A 22,059-nucleotide genomic window follows, 5' to 3' on the forward strand; every position below is an offset into this window, starting at 1 on the left:
AGCAACCACACCTTCACCTAGGAGGACAAGGCAAAAGCAACAAGCTGTGAGATCTCCGGTAAGAAAGGCCACACCAAAGAAGAAACTGACACCCAAGAAGAAGAAAAGGACAAACAAAGACTTGGCCCCTCTTGATATATTACTGAATGAAATCATAGAGGAAGGTAAACTAAAAAATATAGAGAAAATTTATGACACTCTAACATCTGATGAGAAATAACAAGTTGAAAACAGTGTTATATTGCACATGGATATGTACAAGAAATTTTTGATGGAAGTAGTCAATGAAATTCCTAATGAATTATTCAAATGACTTGAGACAAGAAGACAAGCAGTGATAGAATTGGATAAGAAAATAAAAATTGAGAAGCTACTTGTTGTATATCCGGTAAACTCTCCACAAGAAATTGATGATTTAATTGCTCAAGCAAACCGATTAGTATTCTCTACTGCACACCGGCATATTTCACTAATGGCAGTAAGAGTTAATGAGGTGACAGAGGAAATAGAAGATGGATGGGATATATTCCTGGTCGAGAAAGAAAAACAAGAAGAGTATAGGAATCCCAAACCTATAAATGTTTATCAGAAGGACAGAGACAAAGGGAAAGGAAAAGTTGGTGGACCACCAAGCATTAAAGTTAAAGACAACTTACCCCCACCTTCTTTAAATACTCCACCAGTGAAAACAACAACTACTGAAGATCAACCGGCAGCTAAGAGTATGGATGTAGAGGATAATAATCCTAATTCTGAAGTCCTATACACTATGGATGTTGATACTCAGAAGATCAACATAGTAGTAGACAAAGATACAACTGATAAGTCAGATATGGCTAATGAGCCTCCAGTAGCAGGGGAAACTGAGAAACCAGCAGAAGATAAAGAGAAAAAGGTAGAGACTGAGTCACAGACTGAGGCAATACAACATACAGAGAAACAAACAGAGCTAAAGACTTCGGAACAACATCAACCGGAACAGGTACATAAGGAAATAGTGCCACCGGTAACTAGTGAAGTAGGGAAACCAGTGCTTAAAGAAATGCAGACACAAACTGACCTACCAGAGGTCAATACAAGCTTGGTTACTTCCACCGGTACTCAGATTGTTGGATCATCATCATCATACAAGTCAACAAATGTGACTAAGGTGCTACTAGATTCTATCAAGAAAATAACCAACTGCAGCTCACAAGCTTACAAAGTAATTGATGATTCCATACCAATTTTGAAGGTATTAGCTCCCAACTATAATATAGATAATAAAGATTCTTTAGGACAATTGGATACATTGTGTAAGTATATCTCAGAAAACATTGAGAAAATAAAGGAAGAGTCAGTGAAGGATAAGGTATAAATTGAAAAACAAAAATTCTTTGATGAGGAAATAAAGAAGTGTAATAGAGATTTTGACACACTTCTACCGGAACTATGTAATTTATTGAAAGAGTGCAAAAATCTGTATAAAGATACCTGTAAAACAAACTTTTTTACTGTAGACATTGACAAGAAAATGAGCAAGGTACAGGATGAGATCAATAAACTTGCAGATAGTTTTGTCAACTCACCTGATACACTATCAGTTTTTGAAGAGAAGATAGCAAATTTTGAGGAAGAACTACTCAAATTGGAAAAAGAGAAAGAAAGAATAATAAATAAGGCAAAACATTTAAGATCTAAACTAAGTCCAAGATTGGACTATCTAGAATCTCTGCGGAAAGAAATTTCTAAGGCATTAACACAGGGAAGCAAAACACTGGCAGAGCATTTGCAGCATCTCACCGGTACAGTGAAGAGAACTGAGATAGCAATAAAGGATAGTAAGAAGTTTATGGATAGTATAAACTTGATTTTGGGAGATCTTTTTTAGATTATAACTACCCAGCTACAAGGTTGAGGTTATGGATAGTTGAAACTACAAACTCTACTAACGTCTTAACAACCTTTGTCATTGATGCCAAAGGGGGAGTACTGGGATGAGAAAATTCAAATCACAAGAATCATATGCTCAGGGGGAGCACACACATTTTTGGTAACATTTTTGGACTACACATTTTTGGATACTTTTTGAAATTTCTCATGAGTGTTGCCATCAATGCCAAAGGGGGAGATTGTTGGCATATGCACACTCCAATGAGACATTGTATGTGATTGAAGGTTTTGTCATTGATGGCAACCTTACAATCCTATGGCACCGAAAAAGACATTATACTGGCATCAGCAGATCACACTCAACACTGACACTCAGGATACCGACACCCACACCAGCACAGAAAAAAAGAAGTATACTGGCACAAAGGCCGATAGGATTTTTGTTATATAATATTTTGTTTATTATTGTACGCCGACTTGGCAAATTATAAAATGACTCTTATATATAAAGGAGATCATTGTAGACATTTGTAGGAGTGATGTATAAGTAAAGAGGAAAATATTAGGTAGACCTAATGTGCGAAATATAGGTCAAAGGGTATACGTAAAGAATAGAGCAGGAACCGGTACTGAATCTGGCATTGAAGATGCTATTGTAAAGTAGTACAAGATATTGGATTTGTATAATCCTTATTTGTAAGTCAGTGAGACTTCCCATTGAGCAGTGAGCTCTAGGCAGTTGGCCTTCCTGCATGTGCAGGCCCCTATTGTAATTAATATTCTCTTATTGGCCAGTGAGTGAATATTGTAGGTCACAAATCCCACTGAGGTTTTTCCCACACCGGGTTTCCTCGTCAAAATCTTGTGTTATGGTGTGCTTTTCATGTGGATTTTCTTGATTCTGTTTATTGCATTATTTCTTGTATACCGGTACACTGTTATGTTATGTTCTGTATGTTTTAAGTTAAGAAATTCTAAACACCGGTTAGATACTGATTCACCCCCCCCTTTCAGTATCTATGGGACCCCTAACATCTTATGTATGATTTGGCCTAAATCCATATTGTGTAGATCATTCGCCTCTATCCAAGCAATCTTATTTTTTTTAAATGGGATCTCAACGAGGAAATATAATTGAATTTTCCTAAGGAATATTATATACCTCAATATAATAAGGGCATTAAATTTAAAAAAAATCCACACCCCCCTGCCCCAAAAAAAGTTTATTTTTAATCTGGTCATGTTTGGATTAATGGACTGGGATTATTTTACAACACATTTATGAAGGTGAATTAGTTTATAAAATGATGAATGGTTTACATATATTACATGTTTTAAATTTTCAATCTTTAATCAAACCATAAAACAATATTGTCATATATAATTGGGAACAAATCTTTTTTTGTAGGTGGTTCATGTGTTTATTTTTTCAATCATGAATGGTAGACTACTGATTTTATTGGGGTTGGATATCCTTGGTAGTGGATGGTTGAGGTATTAGGATTTTATAGGGTTTAAATCAGAATGTGATGCTCATTTCTTATATTTATTTTTTTCTAAAGTGTTTTTTTTTTGTCTTTAGAATAGAAGTTTGAGTAAGGTTTGTCCACAATTTCTTTTTTTAATGTTTTTTTTCATTCATTTGATTATTTGAATGGGTTTTTTGAGTCAACAGATATTTTAATTGATTTAAATGAAATTTTTAATTAAATATTATTAATTAAATAAAAATATTATAATCCTAACTAAAATTACAAAAAATGATGGCAACTAACATGTTGAATATTGAAAAAAATTGATATATTTTAAATGGATTCAAATGATCTTACATACATAATCATTCCTTTTGTTGTTCGCTCTTTGTTGTAAAACCAACAAAATAAAATTAGGAAGACTAACTAACTACTTTTTTATAGATATACCATACACATGTTATAGCTTAGACTAACCAATCTGTGATGTGTCATTTTTATGACACACCTAATCCACAATATGAGCATCTTATTTATTTTACACAAATGCATTATATTTTAATTTTCCTCCAAAAATACCTTTTGGTCACTTTTTGTAGACCATCTTTGAGCATATACTAAATCACCTCTAGTGATTTATCTTTGAATTTGTGTTATATTAAATATATTTCGCATTGTATACATGAATATTATATTCATGGATGCATTTGATTCCAACATAGAATTAAACAATTTATAGACAAAGATAAGATACACATTAGAGTCATATAATAAAATTGAGAAGCCTCCTAATATGAGCTCCTAGATGAATTTGTTTCTTATATGTTACTCCAAACTTTAGTTTTATTCTTTTGGAATCCTAATAAAATATTTATACATGTTTTCTCCACTTAGTAAGCATGTGTGATTTGTTTGATCTTTATGTTTACTTAAAATTTCTTCCATTTATGTTGAATTTTATTTCTCTCTTTATTGTGAAGTCATGTCTCACCTTGTCTTTCATATTTATTTATACATTGTCTTATACTAGCTTTTTTACTTTACTTTCTTTTTCTTTTGACCTTTCATTTATATTTTATTTCTTATGTTGTGATACTTGGGTCTATATTATGGTCCTCATGACTGTTGATGCATCCTCTTATGATAACTCAAACTTTGGATTGAATAAGAAATAAAAAAACACAAGAACCATTGTATTCAAGCCCTACATATGTGTGACATTGATAAAAAGAAAAAAAAAATCCTTATTCATGATGTCAAAGGGGAAGATTGCCCATAAATTCTCTACATAAACATCAAATTGTTCAAAAATTTAATAGTACATGGCAATTCTACTCCTCATCCACCTAGAAAAGTCATAAAATTCGTTCTAGTTTTGTTTAAAAAATTACCTTCGACTTTTGAACCATTTGATTTTTTTAATATCAATAATTGTTTGCAAAAAAAGTGTTCATACAAGAATCAACATGAGACCAGCACATGCTCATACAGGCACAAAAATGAGACTAATACTAGCTCCTTTAAAGAAACCAAACTAGAAACTACCTATGGAGTACTAAGAGTCACAATTTATATATCCACACATTTAGAAACCACCCCCATACTTGAATCCAGCTATGGAAGACCAAGAGTCACATTTTTTATAATTCCATATTAGATGTCCCTTTTTAGATTTGAACTTGGGTCTCCATAATGAGAACTCAATGCTTCAATCCCTTGGAAAACTATTTGATATTTAAGAATGGTCACCTTAAAATAGAGAAATAATTAAATTGAAAATATTTAAATTTACATCATTGTCCACTAATAACCATAATTGATTAAATAGGCTCCAATAGAGTGAATTTCATATACAATTTTTGGGAAGAAAAATTATACACAAATTTATTTGAACAAAATTGAAGTATATGTAGTTTCCAAATTTGATATATGTATTTATTATTGTCATGCCTGTGAAGTGTGTACTTGTTATACCTACAGTTACAACACAAAACACTCAATCAATCATTACTAGCAATGGCTAGAAAATTAATCAATGAAAGATAAAACCATAGCTAATCGATCTATTGCCTCTTAGTAAATGTGAGTATGAATTTTGCTCTCAGATCTGGTTATGCAAATTCTAGTGACTTGACTACACTTAAATAGAGGATTTAAATGATGAAGATGCATAAGCTAGCAATGATAGCATGATTAAGCTACATGATTTCATGATTATTCTAGAAAATAAGCTAGAATGAAGATGCAATTAAGCTAAAATTGAACATGATAACAATGCTAAGAATGAATTGCTAAGAGCTATATGCCTATAGTAACAATGCTTGAATGCAAATGAGATGAGATGATTACTGCTCCAAAATGGGGTCTATTTAGAGGATTTCCAAGGCTAGGGGTGAGGTGGTAGGAATCAACGGTCAAGATTAAATTTGAAGATATCAATGGTGAAATTGGAGGAGGTTGGCAAAGAGGTTGGATTAAAGGGAACATATGTCATCTCTATGGTGACAAGTTTCAAGAGGCTTGTAGAAGAGGTTGGATGAAAGGGAACACTTAGTGACAAGTGTCAAGAGGCTTCTAGAAGAGGTTGGATGAAAGGGAACACTTAGTGACAAGTGTCACAAAACTTTGCTCAAGAGAGGGAAAAGTGTTCAATGAAAGGGGACATTAGATGGAATGCGCTAGGTTTAGGAATGGTTAGGAGTTAGGAGAATTTGAATTTAAAAATTCAAATAATAGAAAAAGGCTAATTAGTTTCAACAACTCATAAATTGATTTATTTTAATTAATTAGAGAATTAGAAGAAATTATCTTTATGGAGAAGAATTAATTAATGTGAATTATTTAATCAAAGAGGATTATTGAAATGAACCTATTAAATAAATCCTTAGATTTATTGATAAGTAGATGAAAAGGGAGGATTTTAATCAAATTGTTGATGAATTCAATTAAATATCTTCAGACCATTTTTAGGTGTATATAATTATGAGTAATTATGACTGATTATTGATATGTCTACTCTATTATAGAGAATGCAAATTATAATTTTACATTGTTTTATCATACTTTTTGAATTACTTCATTGATTTAACATTGAACATTATATTTTCAATATCTTATACCACTTCTATGACAATCATATATTGTATTTTCCGCTTACATATTTTACAACATACATTATATAATTATTATATTTTACTATTGCAACATTAAATCCTACATGTTCATGATCTCTTATTACTTTACCTTACATCTGTCTTACTTATTTTTAATTTCCTTCATAGAATGTATATGTCTTGTTATTGTATTTCCATATCACATATATTGAGAAATTACTATTAATAAATATAAATTCTTACACCATAGTGTATCACATTATTCTATTCCTCTCTATTTATCTTGCATTGTCACATCTTATGAGAAATTATATTCATATTGATCTTCTACTACTTTACCACATATAGCTATCATATTTGTGCTTACAATGTCATATGATCTCTTGATTCCACATTATTTTGAGCTTATATTATCAAATAATATTGATATTGATATGATATTGATCCTATAAGTTACACCTTCATGATCACATATTTTACCATAAATTTATAATTTGATCCTACATTATAGGGCATCATCATTTCCCCTATATGCAATAAAATCTACCATAACACTTGATTGTCAAAATTTAGATCACTAATCTTAGGATCATATATATAGTTTGAGATTCATGTTAATATTAGTTCTCATCATATTGATAATATCTTAAATGCCTTCATACCAATAGATGTTAATTTTGGCCTTTTTTTATATTTCATGTGTTTTCTTCATCATTGAGGGTTTTATCTATTGGCTTGATGATGATGTTTTTGATGTAATAGATTGATTGATGACTTGTTTTGTGTTGTCATTGATGGAAAACCTATTTTGTCAATCATCTAAGTCACTTACTCCAACCGGTAAAACTTAACCGGTAGTAGAAGCAGTTAAACAGTGAACTGGTAAATAAGAATAGTGCTATGATCAAGTGACTGGTATGGGAAATTGGTGATGAGTTAAGTGTTGCAGTTTGAAACACATGTTTGTGATAATGGCAGGAGTCTATGTCTAGAATTGCATTGGCAGATTTGGAGTTTGGAATGATTTATGATGTATTGTAGAGTCAATCAGGAAGAACAATTAACCGATAGAGCAAAATCACTTAAATCGGTAAAACCGGTAGATATAATGTTTTATTTTTGTTTGTGGCCGACATAAGTAAAGCGTGTTAAGCAAGATTTACCTAATACATTGAACCTAGGAAATTTTTCCAAGGTTGTTTGCCAAATTAGCAGAGCTGTTTATAAAAGGATGAATATTGTGTGATGATGTATCAGGTAAAGGATCTAGATTGAAGATTTGATTGTGCGATGGAAGGTGAAGCTTTGTATTGATGTTTAGTCAGTCTTAGTTGCAGAAATAAAGTGGATCTTATCAGGCATAGAGGTTCTATATGTAGATTAGCTACCTATTGTTTCCTAATAAATGCAGCAATCTAAATCCCTTAACCGGGTAGGTCCTAATAGGCCTAAATGTGTAAATCCCTTAACTGGGTAGCTCATTAATCTAGGTTTAAATCCTCCAGTGAGGTTGCTCCTAATAGGGAAAAGTATCTAACAGAGCTCATATGTAAATTCCTTGACCAAGTGACTCCTAACAGGGTTTTCTCCTAATCGAGCATCATTGTTGTATGACCTTAACTAGTCTAATCCTTATACTAGAGTTAGTGGATCTTGTGGGTACTAATTACCACCGTGGTTTTTCCCATTTGGGTTTCCACATGAAAAAAATTGTGTTATGTGGTGCATACTTTATTGGGTGTTATCTTATGTGGTAATTTTCCTTGCATGCTTGTTAAGTTTTAGATTGATAAAAGTGGTGATCAGATTTATATTATTGTTTTTTCTTGCATTGATTCACCCCCCCTCTCAGTGCCTTATAAGTTTATCAATTGGTATCAAAGCCTAATTCCCTTAAGGCTTAATCACTTCGAAAGGGTCCCTAAGGCTAGCATGGGGGAAGGAATGAGTTATAGAGAGTTGTCTAACCAACTTGCAGAATCTGAAGAAGCCCTAGGTGAACTGAGGATTAAGTACAAAGCATATTTGGAAAAGAGGAGAGAGATAGCTGAGCAATTGTATGAACTTAATGAAAGAAGTTCATCTGAGGAAGCAAACATGGATGCATTGGTGAATGAGGTGGAAAAGTTAAAATATGATAAGTCAAATCTGAGGATAGAGCTTGAAGCCCTAACCATCAGGATGAGTCAATAATTGGAAGCTAGAAGGACTACTAAAGACAAGATCAGATAAAAAGAGCATGAGATCTTTAAGCTAAATCAAGAGGTTGAAACCCTGACTACATATCTTCATAAGGAAAAAGAAGAAAAAGAAGAAATTCAAGCTAATCTGGACATGGATATTTCTCTTAGAGAAATTTTGATGAAGAAGAATGAAGATCTTACAAAAGAACTGGATGATGCTAATGAGTTACTGTCCAAATTTAACAAGATCTCTACTATGCTTGATGAGAAGATTTAGTCTCAGAGGCATAAAGGAGAGACACAAGGCTTAGGATACACAACCTTTGAGAAAGGTGAGTCTTCCGGTACCAAGAACACTTTGCATGAAGATAAATTTGCACCTAAGACAAAGGTCAACACTAGTAAGAAACCCTAGAAACAAGTATGCTTCAATTTCACAAGGTAAGTCATACTGCTAATTTTTGTAGAAGCAGATCTAGTTCTTTTGATGGTTTTAGACCTAATGCTTATGAGGCTTACAAGCCTAGAAATTTTAATGGTTATTATTACACTTGCAACAAGTATGGGCATAGAGAAGTTGAGTGCAGGTCTGGAGAAAACATTCAGAGACCTTGCATGAATCAAAGACCTAATGGTGAATGGAAAAGATCCTATAATGACCTGATAACCCCTATTTTGTAGAGACCTTATGCTAACTTGTCTAGTCCCTATGGGATGGAGAGAAGGGTGAATGTGATTTGCACAATCTGTTATAACTACGGTCATGTGGATATGAACTGCAAAAGAAGGACTGATAGAGGCAATGTTGGAACTTGGAAAGTATCTGGTAAGGCATGTTATCATTGTCATCAACTGGTACACATTGTTATGTTTTGCAGAGAAAGAATGAATCAACCGGTAAATCAATCTGTTGACTGGAAAGGTAAGAAGAAATTTCATGTGGAGGAGACCAAGAATGAAATGTACAAAATATGGAGAAAGAAGAGAGATGATAATCCATCGAAAGAGTCTCATTCTTCACCTAGTGTGGAGAACCCTTCACCAGTTAACTAAGATATCTATAAATGTTAGGGGGAGCTTATTGTCAGATCTATCTCCGAACCCCCTATATGATGTGTGGTAAGTTAAATCTGCATACTTTGATGCATTGTTATGTTGAGAAGTGATTTTGTAATCAAACCAGTAGTGAGTATTAGGGTTGAACGGTGATTAAGGTAAGATCAACCGGGTATAGCATTTAATACTATTGGTAAAAGGTAAATAAAAGGATGCTTTTCAATTTCATTTGCTACCTTACATTTTTTAGAGCATTTGGAGAGAAACTTAGGTAGAGAAGAGCTTTTGATTGTTGTATTGGCGAAGATTAATAGCGAATTGAGAAGATTTGTGGATTTATGAATTGATGAAGTGCATTCAAGCTGGAAAGTGCCCTAGCTATGAAGGATGAAAAGGTATTTATCTAGAATTTGTATCTGTATTTGATATTTTGAGATGGATACACCACACTTTGTTGATATAACTAAAAGGCCTCTACCAGAATTCAAGAGGCATCCACTCAAGTCAATTGAAACTGATCTCGTTGGAGACCTATCTAGTGTACCATATGGTGTGTTACATGTTGAAGATGTTAGATCCTATATGCATTAAAAACTTGAAGATTTGGGAACATTTGCAATATTCAACCAATTCTGAACAATGATTGACAAATAAGGTGTTTTGAAGGATCAATTTCGAAGGGTTGTCGACAAGGGTTTCCACCATGCATTGAATTTTCTTAATGAACTCAAAGAAGACCATATAAGGTATGTGTTGAGTAGAATACATGATTAGTTTATGTGGCTTGATCGATCACATAATATTACAAAGGAAGCTATTCATGCTATCACTAGACTGTGTGCAACCGGTGAAGTTCCCGTGCTTAGATCAATCCCGAAGGATGATGTAACTAAACTGACAAAGTCTAAATGGGATGGTTGAGCAATGGCAGTAAATTAAATTGAGGACTTTGAAGTTAAATATGCATCTATGGTGATCGGATACAGGGTTTATTATTCTAGTAGAACAAATAGCATTCCCGCAGCTACAATTCACACAACTTACCGAATGATAAAAGATAATGCAGACTATGATCTTTCTGAAGCTCTGAGAACCCAGTTGATATTAAATTTGGAATCCATTAAAAAGGATAAAAGGCAGAAATTTAAATTTGGGCAGCTGATCATAGGTTTATACTTCTACTTTCAGAACTCCTTTCCTGGTATCGGTGATATACAATGGATACAAGGTACATCGACAATATTACAAATCAAGAATAGTATCAAGATGATCAGTAATAAATTTGATAAGGTCATGTGGCGATAATTTAAAGATTTTTCAGAAGAAGATGCATGAAAGAGAAAGAATACTGGAACAAGTTGTTAAAAGATATGAAGATTCTATTTGTTTCATGGTGGATACTGACACATGTCAAATGGAGGTAGCAGAACCTAGGAAATCATGGGTGATGTCGATGGGTTATGAAGTTGAAGCAGATCTTTTGATTGCCTATGTTGATCATTTGTTATCACAACCAGTAGATTCTAATGCTACAAGGTTTGGGACTTATAAGGAGAAATCACTAGAAGTTCATTCTGAGCTTGCTAAACCAGTCATTGCTAAGAAGGTAAGAAAAGATGTGGAACAATTTGTTGTTTCACAAGGATTCACTAAAGAGGCGATTGCAAAGGCTAGAGAAATGTTTGAAGTGAAGAAGGTTGTTGAATCCTCTAGTGCCCCAATCGGTACCAATACCGATAGACAAACAAGAAGCGCAGTTGCAAAGGACAAACCTTATAAGATTAAATTCAAAAGAATTGGGAAAGAAGTCAAGCCCCCTACACCTAAAGCACTGGTAGCCACCGATAAGAGGAAGAAGGAGCAAGAAAAGAGAACTGCAGATGAAGATGAAACAAAATCTTAAGGTGGGAAGAAAGAACTTAGAGCCAGTGGAAAGAAGTCTAAGGTTGTTGGAGCTTCTACTGTGAAACAAGTTAAGAAACCGGTAACTAATATTACTCCCTTTGAAAAATTTGTGTTACACATTAAGGAGTATGGTATATTAGATGATTTGAATAGAATTTATGACAAATTTAGTGAAGAAGAAAAAAGACAAATTGAAGATGTTGTTGTTTTGTAAATAAATAAATTCAGTAAAGCTCTAGTTGAGTCACAAGGGAAAATTCCAAACTCTTAGTATAATAAATTAGAAGCAAGATGAAAGGCAACAATAAAACAAGATAGGGAAATAATTGAATTTGTGTTTGTAAGCTTACAACCAGAAGCCTCAAAGGAGGAGTTGCAAAATATTCTTTTGAATTCAAAATCATGTTTCAGATCAAAGAAAAGGCTTACAAGACTGCTTGTTGGAGAATCCCAATCGGTACAAGATGAGACTGTGGAGATTTTGAAGAAATTTTTGGGACTAATTCCTGAAGAAGAAGAAGAAGAAGAAGAAGAAGAAGAAGAAGAAGAGGAGCCAGAGAGATTAAAAGGAGAAGATCTCCCTGACAATGTGAAGATTGATGATATTATACCGGATGAGATTAATTTTTATACAAGCAATAAGGAAGATCCAATCATTATTCCTGATGAAGAGAATGTATTACTGGGAGATACAATAACTAGTACAGGTGAAGAGAGTAAAGAAGCAGAAAAGAAAGATGAAGAAATGACAGATTAACTGGTGAATGAGCAAATAGAAAATGTATAGTCTACTGAGCAACCGGACAAGATTGAAACACAAGAACCACCGGTGAACACACAAACAGATGATTTGTAGACCACTACACCACCAGTAAAGGATAATGAAAAGGAAAAGGATAAGACTGAAGAGAAAGAAGAAGAGAAGAAGGAAGAAGAAAAGGTAAAATCAGAGGTACGTGAGCAAAACATGACACCCCAGTCACTCTCATCTAAGAAAATTATTGATGATGAGGAAGAGGATAACACTGTTAGCATACAAGGATCGATCAACATGGATATGCTAAGTCCAACTGAGCTAATGGAGATTGCATCTGACATGCAATCTAGAGCATAGAAGAAAATAATGAAGGCTCATAGAATAGAAGCACAAACTATTCAAAGTGCTATTGAAATTTTGTCCAGTATATTACTGGAGATTGATATAGACAATCTTCCTACACCGACTGGAAAACTGGAGTAACTTGTCATAGTAGCAGGTGAGCAGATGACAAGCCTAGAAGAAGCTGCAATCAACAATAGGAATATGAGAAGAGAAGGATTGCAATTTTGATCTAGGAAATTGACAGAAATAGGGTTGGTCTTAGTGATAATATGGAATAGATAAAAAATGAACTAAAAACTGGAGGTAAGTATTGTCTACGATTTACAATTTTTCATTATTCTTGATGATATAAAGAAGAAGATCAAGGCAAAGCAGCAGGCAATAAAGGTTATGACTGAATCATTTGATCCCCTAAATGATTTAGCTACATTTTTTTGTCATTCTATGGTAAGTGTACAACATAAGTTAAAGACATATGAGGCAGAAAAGGTCAAGAGGAATGCAACTCTACAGGAGTTACAGACATGTATAGTTCCCAAGTTACAAATTTTACAGAGAGGATGTAAGCAAAATGAGGTAATTTTGTTGACACCGTTGATGAGCACTCTAGTTGCCATGGAAGATATTGCACAACAAATCCATACACATATTGGGATCACATCCACACTTTTGGAAACATGGGATAATAGCTTACAGGCTTTATAGACTAATTTTGATGATATTTTCTCAAAATGTAATATGTAAACTTTTGAACTCTTATACATTTTGCACTGGTAAGTACAAATTATGGTCTGTTGTATTTATTTTTCACATGTATTTTCTTACCTTTGTCATTTTTGTCAAAGGGGGAGTAGTAGTATGAAAATTTTGTAAAGGGTGGTAGTATACAACATGTAATTGTTAAGGGGGTGTTTTGAGTCATATTTTTTGTAATGTGACACTTAGACAAAAAAAAATCCTAAATGTTGCCATCAATGCCAAAGGGGGAGATTGTTGGCATGATAATGATGTTTTTGATGGAATAGGTTGATTGATGACTTGTTTTCTGTTTTCATTGATGGCAACCATGTTTTGTCAATCATCTAAGTCACTTAGTCCAACCGGTAAATCTTAACCGGTAGTAGAAGCAATTAAACAGTGAACCAATAAAGAAGAATAGTGTTATGATCAAGCGATCGGTATGAGAAATCAGTGATGAGTTAATTATTGCGGTTTGAAATACATGTTTATGACAATGTCGGGAGTCTATGTCTAGAACCACATCGATAGATTCAAATTTTGGAGTGAGTTATGATGTATTGTACAGTCAATTAGGAAGAATAGTTAACCAGTAGAGCATAATCACTTAAATCGATAAAACCGGTAGATGTGATGTTTTATTTTTATTTGTGGCTAACATAAGTAAAGCACGTTAAGAAAGATTGACCAGATACATTGAACCTAGGAAATTGTTCCAAGGTTGTTTGCTAACTTAGCAGAGCTATTTATAAAAGGATGAATATTGTGTGATGATGTATCAGATGAAGGAACTATATTGAAGATTTTATTGTGTGGTGGAAGGTGAAGCTCTATATTAATGTTTATTCAATGTTAGTTGCATAACTAAAGCAGATATTATTAGGCACAGAGGTGCTATATGAAGATCAACTACCTGTTGTTTCCTAACAGTTGTAGCAGTCTAAATCCCTTAACTCGGTAGGTCCTAATAGGCTTGAATGTGTAAATCCCTTAACCGACTAGCTCATTAATTTGGGTTTAAATCCTCCAAGGAGGTTGCTCCCAACAGAGCTCATATTGTAAATCCCTTGATCGGGTGACTCTTAACAAGGTCTGATCCTAACCAGGCATCATTGTTGTATGACCTTAACCGGTCTGATCCTTATACTGCAATTAGTGGATCTTGTGTGTACTAATTTCCACTGTGGTGATTCCCATTTGGGTTTCCATGTGAAAAACATTGTGTTATGTGGTACATACTTTATTGGATGTTATCTTATGTGGTTATTTTCCTTGCATGCTTGTTAAGTTTCAAATTGATAAAAGTGGTGATTATATTTATATTGTTGTTTTTGCTTGCATTGATTCACCCCCCCCCCCCAACTCCCAGTTCCTTATAAGTTTATCATTATCAACATTATTTTTCACATGCATAAGATAATTAATTTATCACTAAAACTATATCTGGTCCATTGACATGGTTCTCATAATATATATTATGTTTATGATTTTTATATGTAACACGGGTGATTATATGCTCTTAAACACTTAGCATTTTTTATTTATCTCCTTATGATGCATTCTATTATAAATTTATAATTATCATGCGTATAATTGGTATTTAAATAAAGATATTCCTTTAATTAATTTCACCTAATGAGGTCTATCAATTGAAGGGTGGGGTGGCATACATGATCACTAGATACATTCTCAATATTTCAATCTGACTTACATTCAAAAGACAATAAATTGAATCATTTAACCCTTTTCCTACAAGAATTTATGTCATAACATATTCAAAAGAAAATGATAGAAGGAGAATCTTCATCCTTTATGAACTATAGGTTCATTTATATATCACATTTACTTTTTAAATGATTGAGAATCTACATATTTATATATTCAAAAGAACATAGAATTTGGCACAAAATGTTATAGCAAAATATGCATCCTTGATGCATTCCCTGTTTAGTTTTTTGCCCAACTTTTGGCAATGCCTTGAGACATTTATTTAGATAAAAATGGAACATGTTTGTGCATATGTTGGCACAAGAGCGTCATCATGCATGCACTAGGCTCCATGCTTATTTTTAATCCTATTCAAATTTGCACTCAATTCGAATCCAATTGATTTTTCTATTTGGTTGTATCATTAATCAAACCCTAAACCATAATTTGATCCCACCATATGTTGATCCAACCTAGCTATCTAATCCAATTCATGTTCACAAATGTGAGATCATCCTTGTAGCTATAATCTTGATCCACTTAAATATAAAATTCAAAATAAAACATTATAGCTAACCCACCCAAGTTTACTCTTGGTTGCAATCACACTATGCACAAATCTTCAAAGTTTGATGTTATCATGGTGTATTAAAAGACATCAATTTGTATTCATTCAAAACACACAAACACAAACACATATCATAATCCAATGTCAACCAAGATCAATCATTCGTATTTATGCATATTAATGCATGTGAATTGCCTAACAATCATTTTAGAATTCATGTACATGTTTAAAGCTTGTGGTATATGAAAAATTACTTATAAGTATCGCTAGCTTGATAAAAGAACTTTGAATGTTTTAGAGTATATTATTATTTAGCAAAATACATTTTTATAGCTCAAAAGAAAAGTTTCAAAAATGATTAGAGATTGAGGACATAAGTACAAAGAAAGCTTGTAGCTACAAACCATATCTAGAAAAAAACAAAATCAATACAATAGAAAGCATGGGAGGATATTATAATCCTGATTTGTATGCAAGAAAATCAATCCATGATGCATATGTATTGACACATATTCTTTGATTAGAAAGTTAAACAAACCCTCTCTTCATTTATTTTATACTGTAATTATAATTTTTATCTAATATTACCTTATCTAATATACTGACTCTAACAAGTCACTAATCTAAATTGATTTGTGTAAAATTATTTATATTTAATTAATTAAACTGTATTACACTGAAAAGCAATCATAGTACAATTTTAGTATTTCTCTTGAATATATAAATATTATTAGCAGCCGAAGTTAAATGAGTACACGGTAAATAACTCTCTATATTAAAAAAATCATAGCCCTCAAAATTGACTGTTTACAAGATGCTCAGACAACAACAACCTATTTTCACAATTATAGAAAAGGATAATGGACTCCTCACATAAATTGGCAACCATTGAGAAAGGAAATGATGAATTCTTCTCGGTGGTCTAGCCCAAAGCCGTGCACTTTGTTTGAGATATACGTCATGAAACTCATTCAGCACTAGATAATAGTCAAAATAATATTATCGGGCTGGCAATTTGGAAGCTTTTGATTCAAAAACAAAGAGAGAGTTGGTTCGTACTTGAATTCTAAGACTTCTGATTCAATCATTGCTTTTATTAATAGAATTCCACGTCCTTGTTTATATCTATGGGTACTGATTCAACTCTCATCTTGTTGCTATGGATTATAAATAGGGAAAGCCATATTAACTAAAATCATCCCTAGATTGGACATAACAGGCCTTTCCTTCTCTTTCCTTTCTGGTTGTGAATGGCTTCCTCAGCGGTTACCACATCTTCCTGCAGGATTTTAGTAATCTGGTCTGTTTATGGCCTTCTTGTATTTAGAAACGCGTTGGGCGATGGGGAATTATTTAAGTCTAAAGCCACTTTCTATGCCACTTCAGATGGTCTTGGAACTCCCAGTAAGTCAAATTTATCAACTCATCCTCTCTGTCTGATGTGAATTGTAAATCCTCTTGTGAAATAGTTTATGAAATTTGTTTCTAAATTGTGACAGGTGGGGCGTGTGGATATGGTTCTTTTGGAAGAACTTTAAATGGAGGACAAGTGGCTGCTGCTTCTGATTTATATAAAGATGGCATCGGATGCGGCTCTTGCTACCAGGTACATAAAGTGAAGAATCTCGAAATTAACACTATAATTATCTTTAATGCAAGCAACTGTAGTCTAACCAATATTTATGATTTTTTTTATTTTTTTTGGGTCAACGATCATTTCGCTATTGGGATGCAAAGTCAAAGAATTCATTAATATTTTAGATCATGGATGGTGATGAGATATTTAGATAAAAGAAATGTTTCAGATTATATTTCATAATGTATCATCAATATAAAACAATATGAAACAATCAGAAAAGAAAGATGTTTTGGATCATATTCCATAATCTATCATCAATATGCAACAATCAGAAAAGAAAGATGTTTTGGATCATATTCTATAATCTATTAGAATAAGATAAAGAAAAGAGATTGCATATGTTCCAAAATATTCCTTTTCTCTAGCTATTTCTTCCTTGATCTGTATCATAGATATGATCCAAAATATTGAACAAAGAAAAATTTACATATTAAATCTAAAATACTGTGAAGCTTATATTCATGATCCATCATAATGATGGATAATCAAAAAAAGAACTTCATTAATATTTTGGGTCATAAACCACAGTCCATCATTACATTGAGAAAACTGGAAAAGACTGATATTTAAGATCATGTTCCATGGTCTATCATCAATATACACTAGTCAGAAAAGAAAGATGTTTTGGATCATATTCCGTGATCTGTCATCAGAATATGATAGAGAGAAGAGATGAAATATAATCCAAAATGTCTCTTCTCTAACTATCTCCTCATCTCTTCTTGAAGATATATCATAAAATATGATCAAAAATATTAAATTATTATCTTTTTCTTTCTTTAATTAAATTATTGTCTTTAATTGCTAATCAGACATAAATGTCTTAGAATTTCTGTAATGGAATGAACTGAAACAGATAACATGCACAAACGAGGAGCTTTGCACAGAGGAGGGAGTGACAATTGTCGTGACAGACTACGGCGTAGGCAACGGAACCGAGTTCATTATGAGCCCCACTGCATACTCTAAGTTAGCCCAACCTGACAAAGCTAAACAATTAGTATCACTGGGTGTGATCGACATAGAATACAAAGGGTGGGTTTTGTTTTACTTAGCATATTAATTGATCAAAGCTCAATATAATATACAGTGGTATGATCCGTAATTGATGGGCCATGTTTCTGTATTTTTTAAATTGCAAAATTCAGAGTATCTTGCAAATACCCCGGTTACAATCTGATGATCAAGATTGACGAAAGCAGCAAGTTTCCCGACTATCTGGCAATACAATTCTGGTATCAGGGAGGCCAAAAGGACATTCTATCAATAGAGCTTTCCCAGGTACTCAAGGTTTTCAACTGATTTTTTTGATAAATTCTCAATCATAATTCAATTACAGTTCATTTTCTCCAACAGTAATCTCATTTGCATTTGCAGGAGAAAAATGGTGAGCAAAAGACAGAAATGAAACGAAATCACGGTGCAGTGTGGGACGTTGTAGCCCCTCCGAAGGGCGCTCTTTGGGTGCGTTTCTTGGCAGGCGGCTACCGCAGAACCAGCTTTGAATGGATAACGGCTGCCAATGCAATTCCAGCTAATTGGGAGGCAGGAGCGATCTATGACTCCGGCATTCAGATCAGCTAATCACACGGCTATGTTGAAAGATATGAAGGTCACAGAGGGAAATAAAAGATGCTATACCAGAAGTTTTGGGTTTCCAAATAAGTGATAGCATTTTGAAATAAGTCTAAGAACTTGTTCTTAGATATTGTATCTTTATATTCTTAATAAATACATGTTTCTTTATGGTATTTTTTTCCCTTATTTTGTTTATTAGAATTCAAATTGTTACGAGTTCAATTAAATTAAGTTTCACAGATATTTATATAATTTAATTTGTTTTTAATAATAAATATATTAATTTTTTTATACAACCAAAATAAAAATTAATAATTTTTTAATTTTAATTATTCACAGTAAAAAAATTTATCTTATTAGATTATTCTTCTTCTCTTTATTTTTAACAAAGGTTATGATGTAGTTACAATCCCTATTTTAAGTTGCAAGCTTGAAGCCAAACATATCTAGAAGAGATGCATACATAAAGCATTTATACTGAAGGTTACATATATAGCTCAATGCTTACCTTTGAATGGATCTACACCTTACATATTTTATTAACATCATATTTTTATGGCCAACTCATCATAAGTATTGTTCAAGAGTACAAAAATTATTGCATAAATTCTAATTATAGAAAAAAGAAGAAACCAATTGATGGCAACAACCTCACACACCTACACTCTTATATTACATGATGGCTCACGCCCACACACATATGCACTACCTAAAATCAAATTATTAGCACAGACACTCTCACATAGGCTTACTATCAACACAGTGACAAGAACTTAACAATAAATAAATATTTTTGTAACAACATATTATGGACGATAGGAACTTCAAGTAAACCAATAAATAAATATAGCAACACAAGATCATTTTATTACTAATTCTAGGCAAACAACACAATGAATGCTTTATTTTTGCAACATGCCAAGATGATTACAATCAAAATGATATAACATTTATTCTTCACCCTAAAGGCCTTAAACTTGTTCAACTATACAATTACATATCACTTATGTCTACTCTCAATCTCTCCCTGCAAAGAACTCACTCCCTTCTTTCTTTCCTTTCATAGTGACCCCCTCCTTTAACATTGACCATCATGATCCCCTCAAGATTCAATTTCCTTTCCATCTTCTATCGGTCTTCTCCCAGTTCTTTTTTCTAATCCTTTTCTGGTCTTTCTTTTGTTTGGCCTCTTGATTCGGCCTATTTCCTATCAGCCTACTCATGACTATATTTTGTTGATTGGCCTTCACCCTCCATCAATCACAACTAATTCTTTTATCCATCCCATTTACCTCCATAACTGTTTGACTTAATCCAACCATTAATCTCCCAACCGTTTGTTTCTAACCGTTTTCAACTATTCACCTTCACTTGTCGTAGGTAACTAATCGTCCCTTTTATACTATCCAGCTTCCTATCTATGTGGCAACAAAAATTGTCTCTACCCAAACCAAATCCTTCCAATCAAAATTAAAATAACATCAAAAACAAACTTAGTTAACCGGATACTCCTGCGTCAAACTTCCCAGAAGACAAAAGAAAGCATGTGCTCCTACGCATCTTGTCCCTTCATTCTTTTCTTCCTCTTTTACCAACATTGCTCGAGAACAATCATCAAATTCTTGACATTTCTATACCAATTCCTTTGCTTTCGTCCTAGATTTAGTCCCATCATACACAATGCTTCTCCAAAATATGCTTGTCCACTCAGCTATATACAAATCAAAAGAAATAATTCGATGGAAATTTAATATTCCAATGTCTACAAACTTGTTCGGTTGTCTATCGATTTCAAAGCCATCCTTCCATGACAACTCATCTTAGATTACACCATACATATTATAACTTACAATATCCATACAAAAATCTGTACACCCCACTCCATATGTCTTTCCAAACTCCGCACTATTCAACACATCAACATAATACAAAACAATTTCCTCATAAAGATCCAAGGGATTTACCTTTACCCATAGCTCTACAAAAACCCTGCAACTCTCCCTCGCATACATGTTTTTATACCAAACAAATGATAGCACTCGGACCCTTACCTTGGACAGACCTTAAAATCCTTTACAGACTTTCTGTCCTTAAAGTGGTGGGAACCAAAATAGCAAATGAACATTTCTGTAACAACATATTCTCGGTGACAGGAACTTCAAGTAAACCAATAAATAAATAGAGAAATATTAAGATCATCTTATTATTAATTCTGAGACAAACAACACAATGAATCCTTTATTTCCGCAACATGTTAAAATGATTACAATCAAATAATATAACATTATCCTTCACCATGCAAGCCTTAAACCTATTCAATCTCGCTACTTCCTATCGCTTAATTTTTGACACACGTCAACTTCTTCTTCTTCAACTCGAACCCTAATAATCCTTTCTTCATTGATCTTCCTTATTTGCCCCTCTTCTATTCGGCCTCATTTATACTTGGCACTTCTTCTGTACGATTTGACCTCAATACTCCTTTTATGTAGCTTCTCTTGGGCGTTACCCACACTAACACCGTAATGAACTGTTTTCTTCCTTGGTGGCAACCCCTCTTTTATATCGTATACCATCTGCAAAATGGTTCTTATTTTACACATTCCTTAGCTGATTCATATGTTGTCATCTCTTCACATTTTGCATTGTCCTTGATTTTTATTTCCCACAATTAATTTTCAACGTTACATCTTTCGGTCTCTTCTTCTTCTTCCAACCGACCATTCCTTCTAACCGTCAATCCAACCTCCTCAAAACTGAATTGATCCACTCAACAGAGACAAAAGTTAACAAAACTCTAAATAGAAAATTAAAAGAGCTGTAACATCTCGATGCTCCTGCATCACCAATTCACAAATGATTTCATATGATTGGTCTCCACTTGTGTTTTACAAGAAGTATGCATATGTTGCAAGAACATGAATAAAACAAGTGAAAAATAAGTGGGTTGGAGGCATTCATTAACATCTACCCAAGAGCAAGAAAAACTGAAATGACCCGATGACTTGGTCTGGGTAACAAACCAAGAATGTGGGGAGTTGGTTTTCAGAAGGGGAGAAATTGTGAGGCTACGTAAGAGAGGAGAGAGATCCTTAGCATGCATAGCAGGTAAGAGGCTGCACAAGA

The 22,059-nt window shown here is 33.4% G+C and overlaps 1 protein-coding gene across 1 annotated transcript; it reads left to right on the forward strand.

The window, feature by feature from the left end:
* The first annotated feature begins 16,927 nt into the window (after positions 1-16,927).
* On the forward strand, positions 16,928-19,101 carry LOC131037089 (expansin-like B1). The gene is made up of 5 exons (XM_057969127.2): positions 16,928-17,120; positions 17,216-17,322; positions 18,212-18,390; positions 18,504-18,636; positions 18,733-19,101. The coding sequence occupies exons 1-5, from the start codon at positions 16,967-16,969 to the stop codon at positions 18,937-18,939; spliced, it is 780 nt and encodes a 259-aa protein (XP_057825110.2). The 5' UTR covers positions 16,928-16,966; the 3' UTR covers positions 18,940-19,101.
* The last annotated feature ends 2,958 nt before the right edge of the window (positions 19,102-22,059 follow it).

The sequence above is a fragment of the Cryptomeria japonica genome, chromosome 7, assembly GCF_030272615.1.
Source record: "Cryptomeria japonica chromosome 7, Sugi_1.0, whole genome shotgun sequence".
NCBI classification, from domain to species: Eukaryota; Viridiplantae; Streptophyta; class Pinopsida; order Cupressales; family Cupressaceae; genus Cryptomeria; species Cryptomeria japonica.

Excerpts from the sequence above, each read along its gene's own strand:
- LOC131037089 (XM_057969127.2), top strand. The coding sequence starts at position 16,967 with ATGGCTTCCTCAGCGGTTACCACATCTTCCTGCAGGATTTTAGTAATC. Across the intron at positions 17,121-17,215 it reads AGATGGTCTTGGAACTCCCA|GTGGGGCGTGTGGATATGGT; the intron begins GTAAGTCAAATT and ends AAATTGTGACAG. Across the intron at positions 17,323-18,211 it reads GATGCGGCTCTTGCTACCAG|ATAACATGCACAAACGAGGA; the intron begins GTACATAAAGTG and ends GAACTGAAACAG.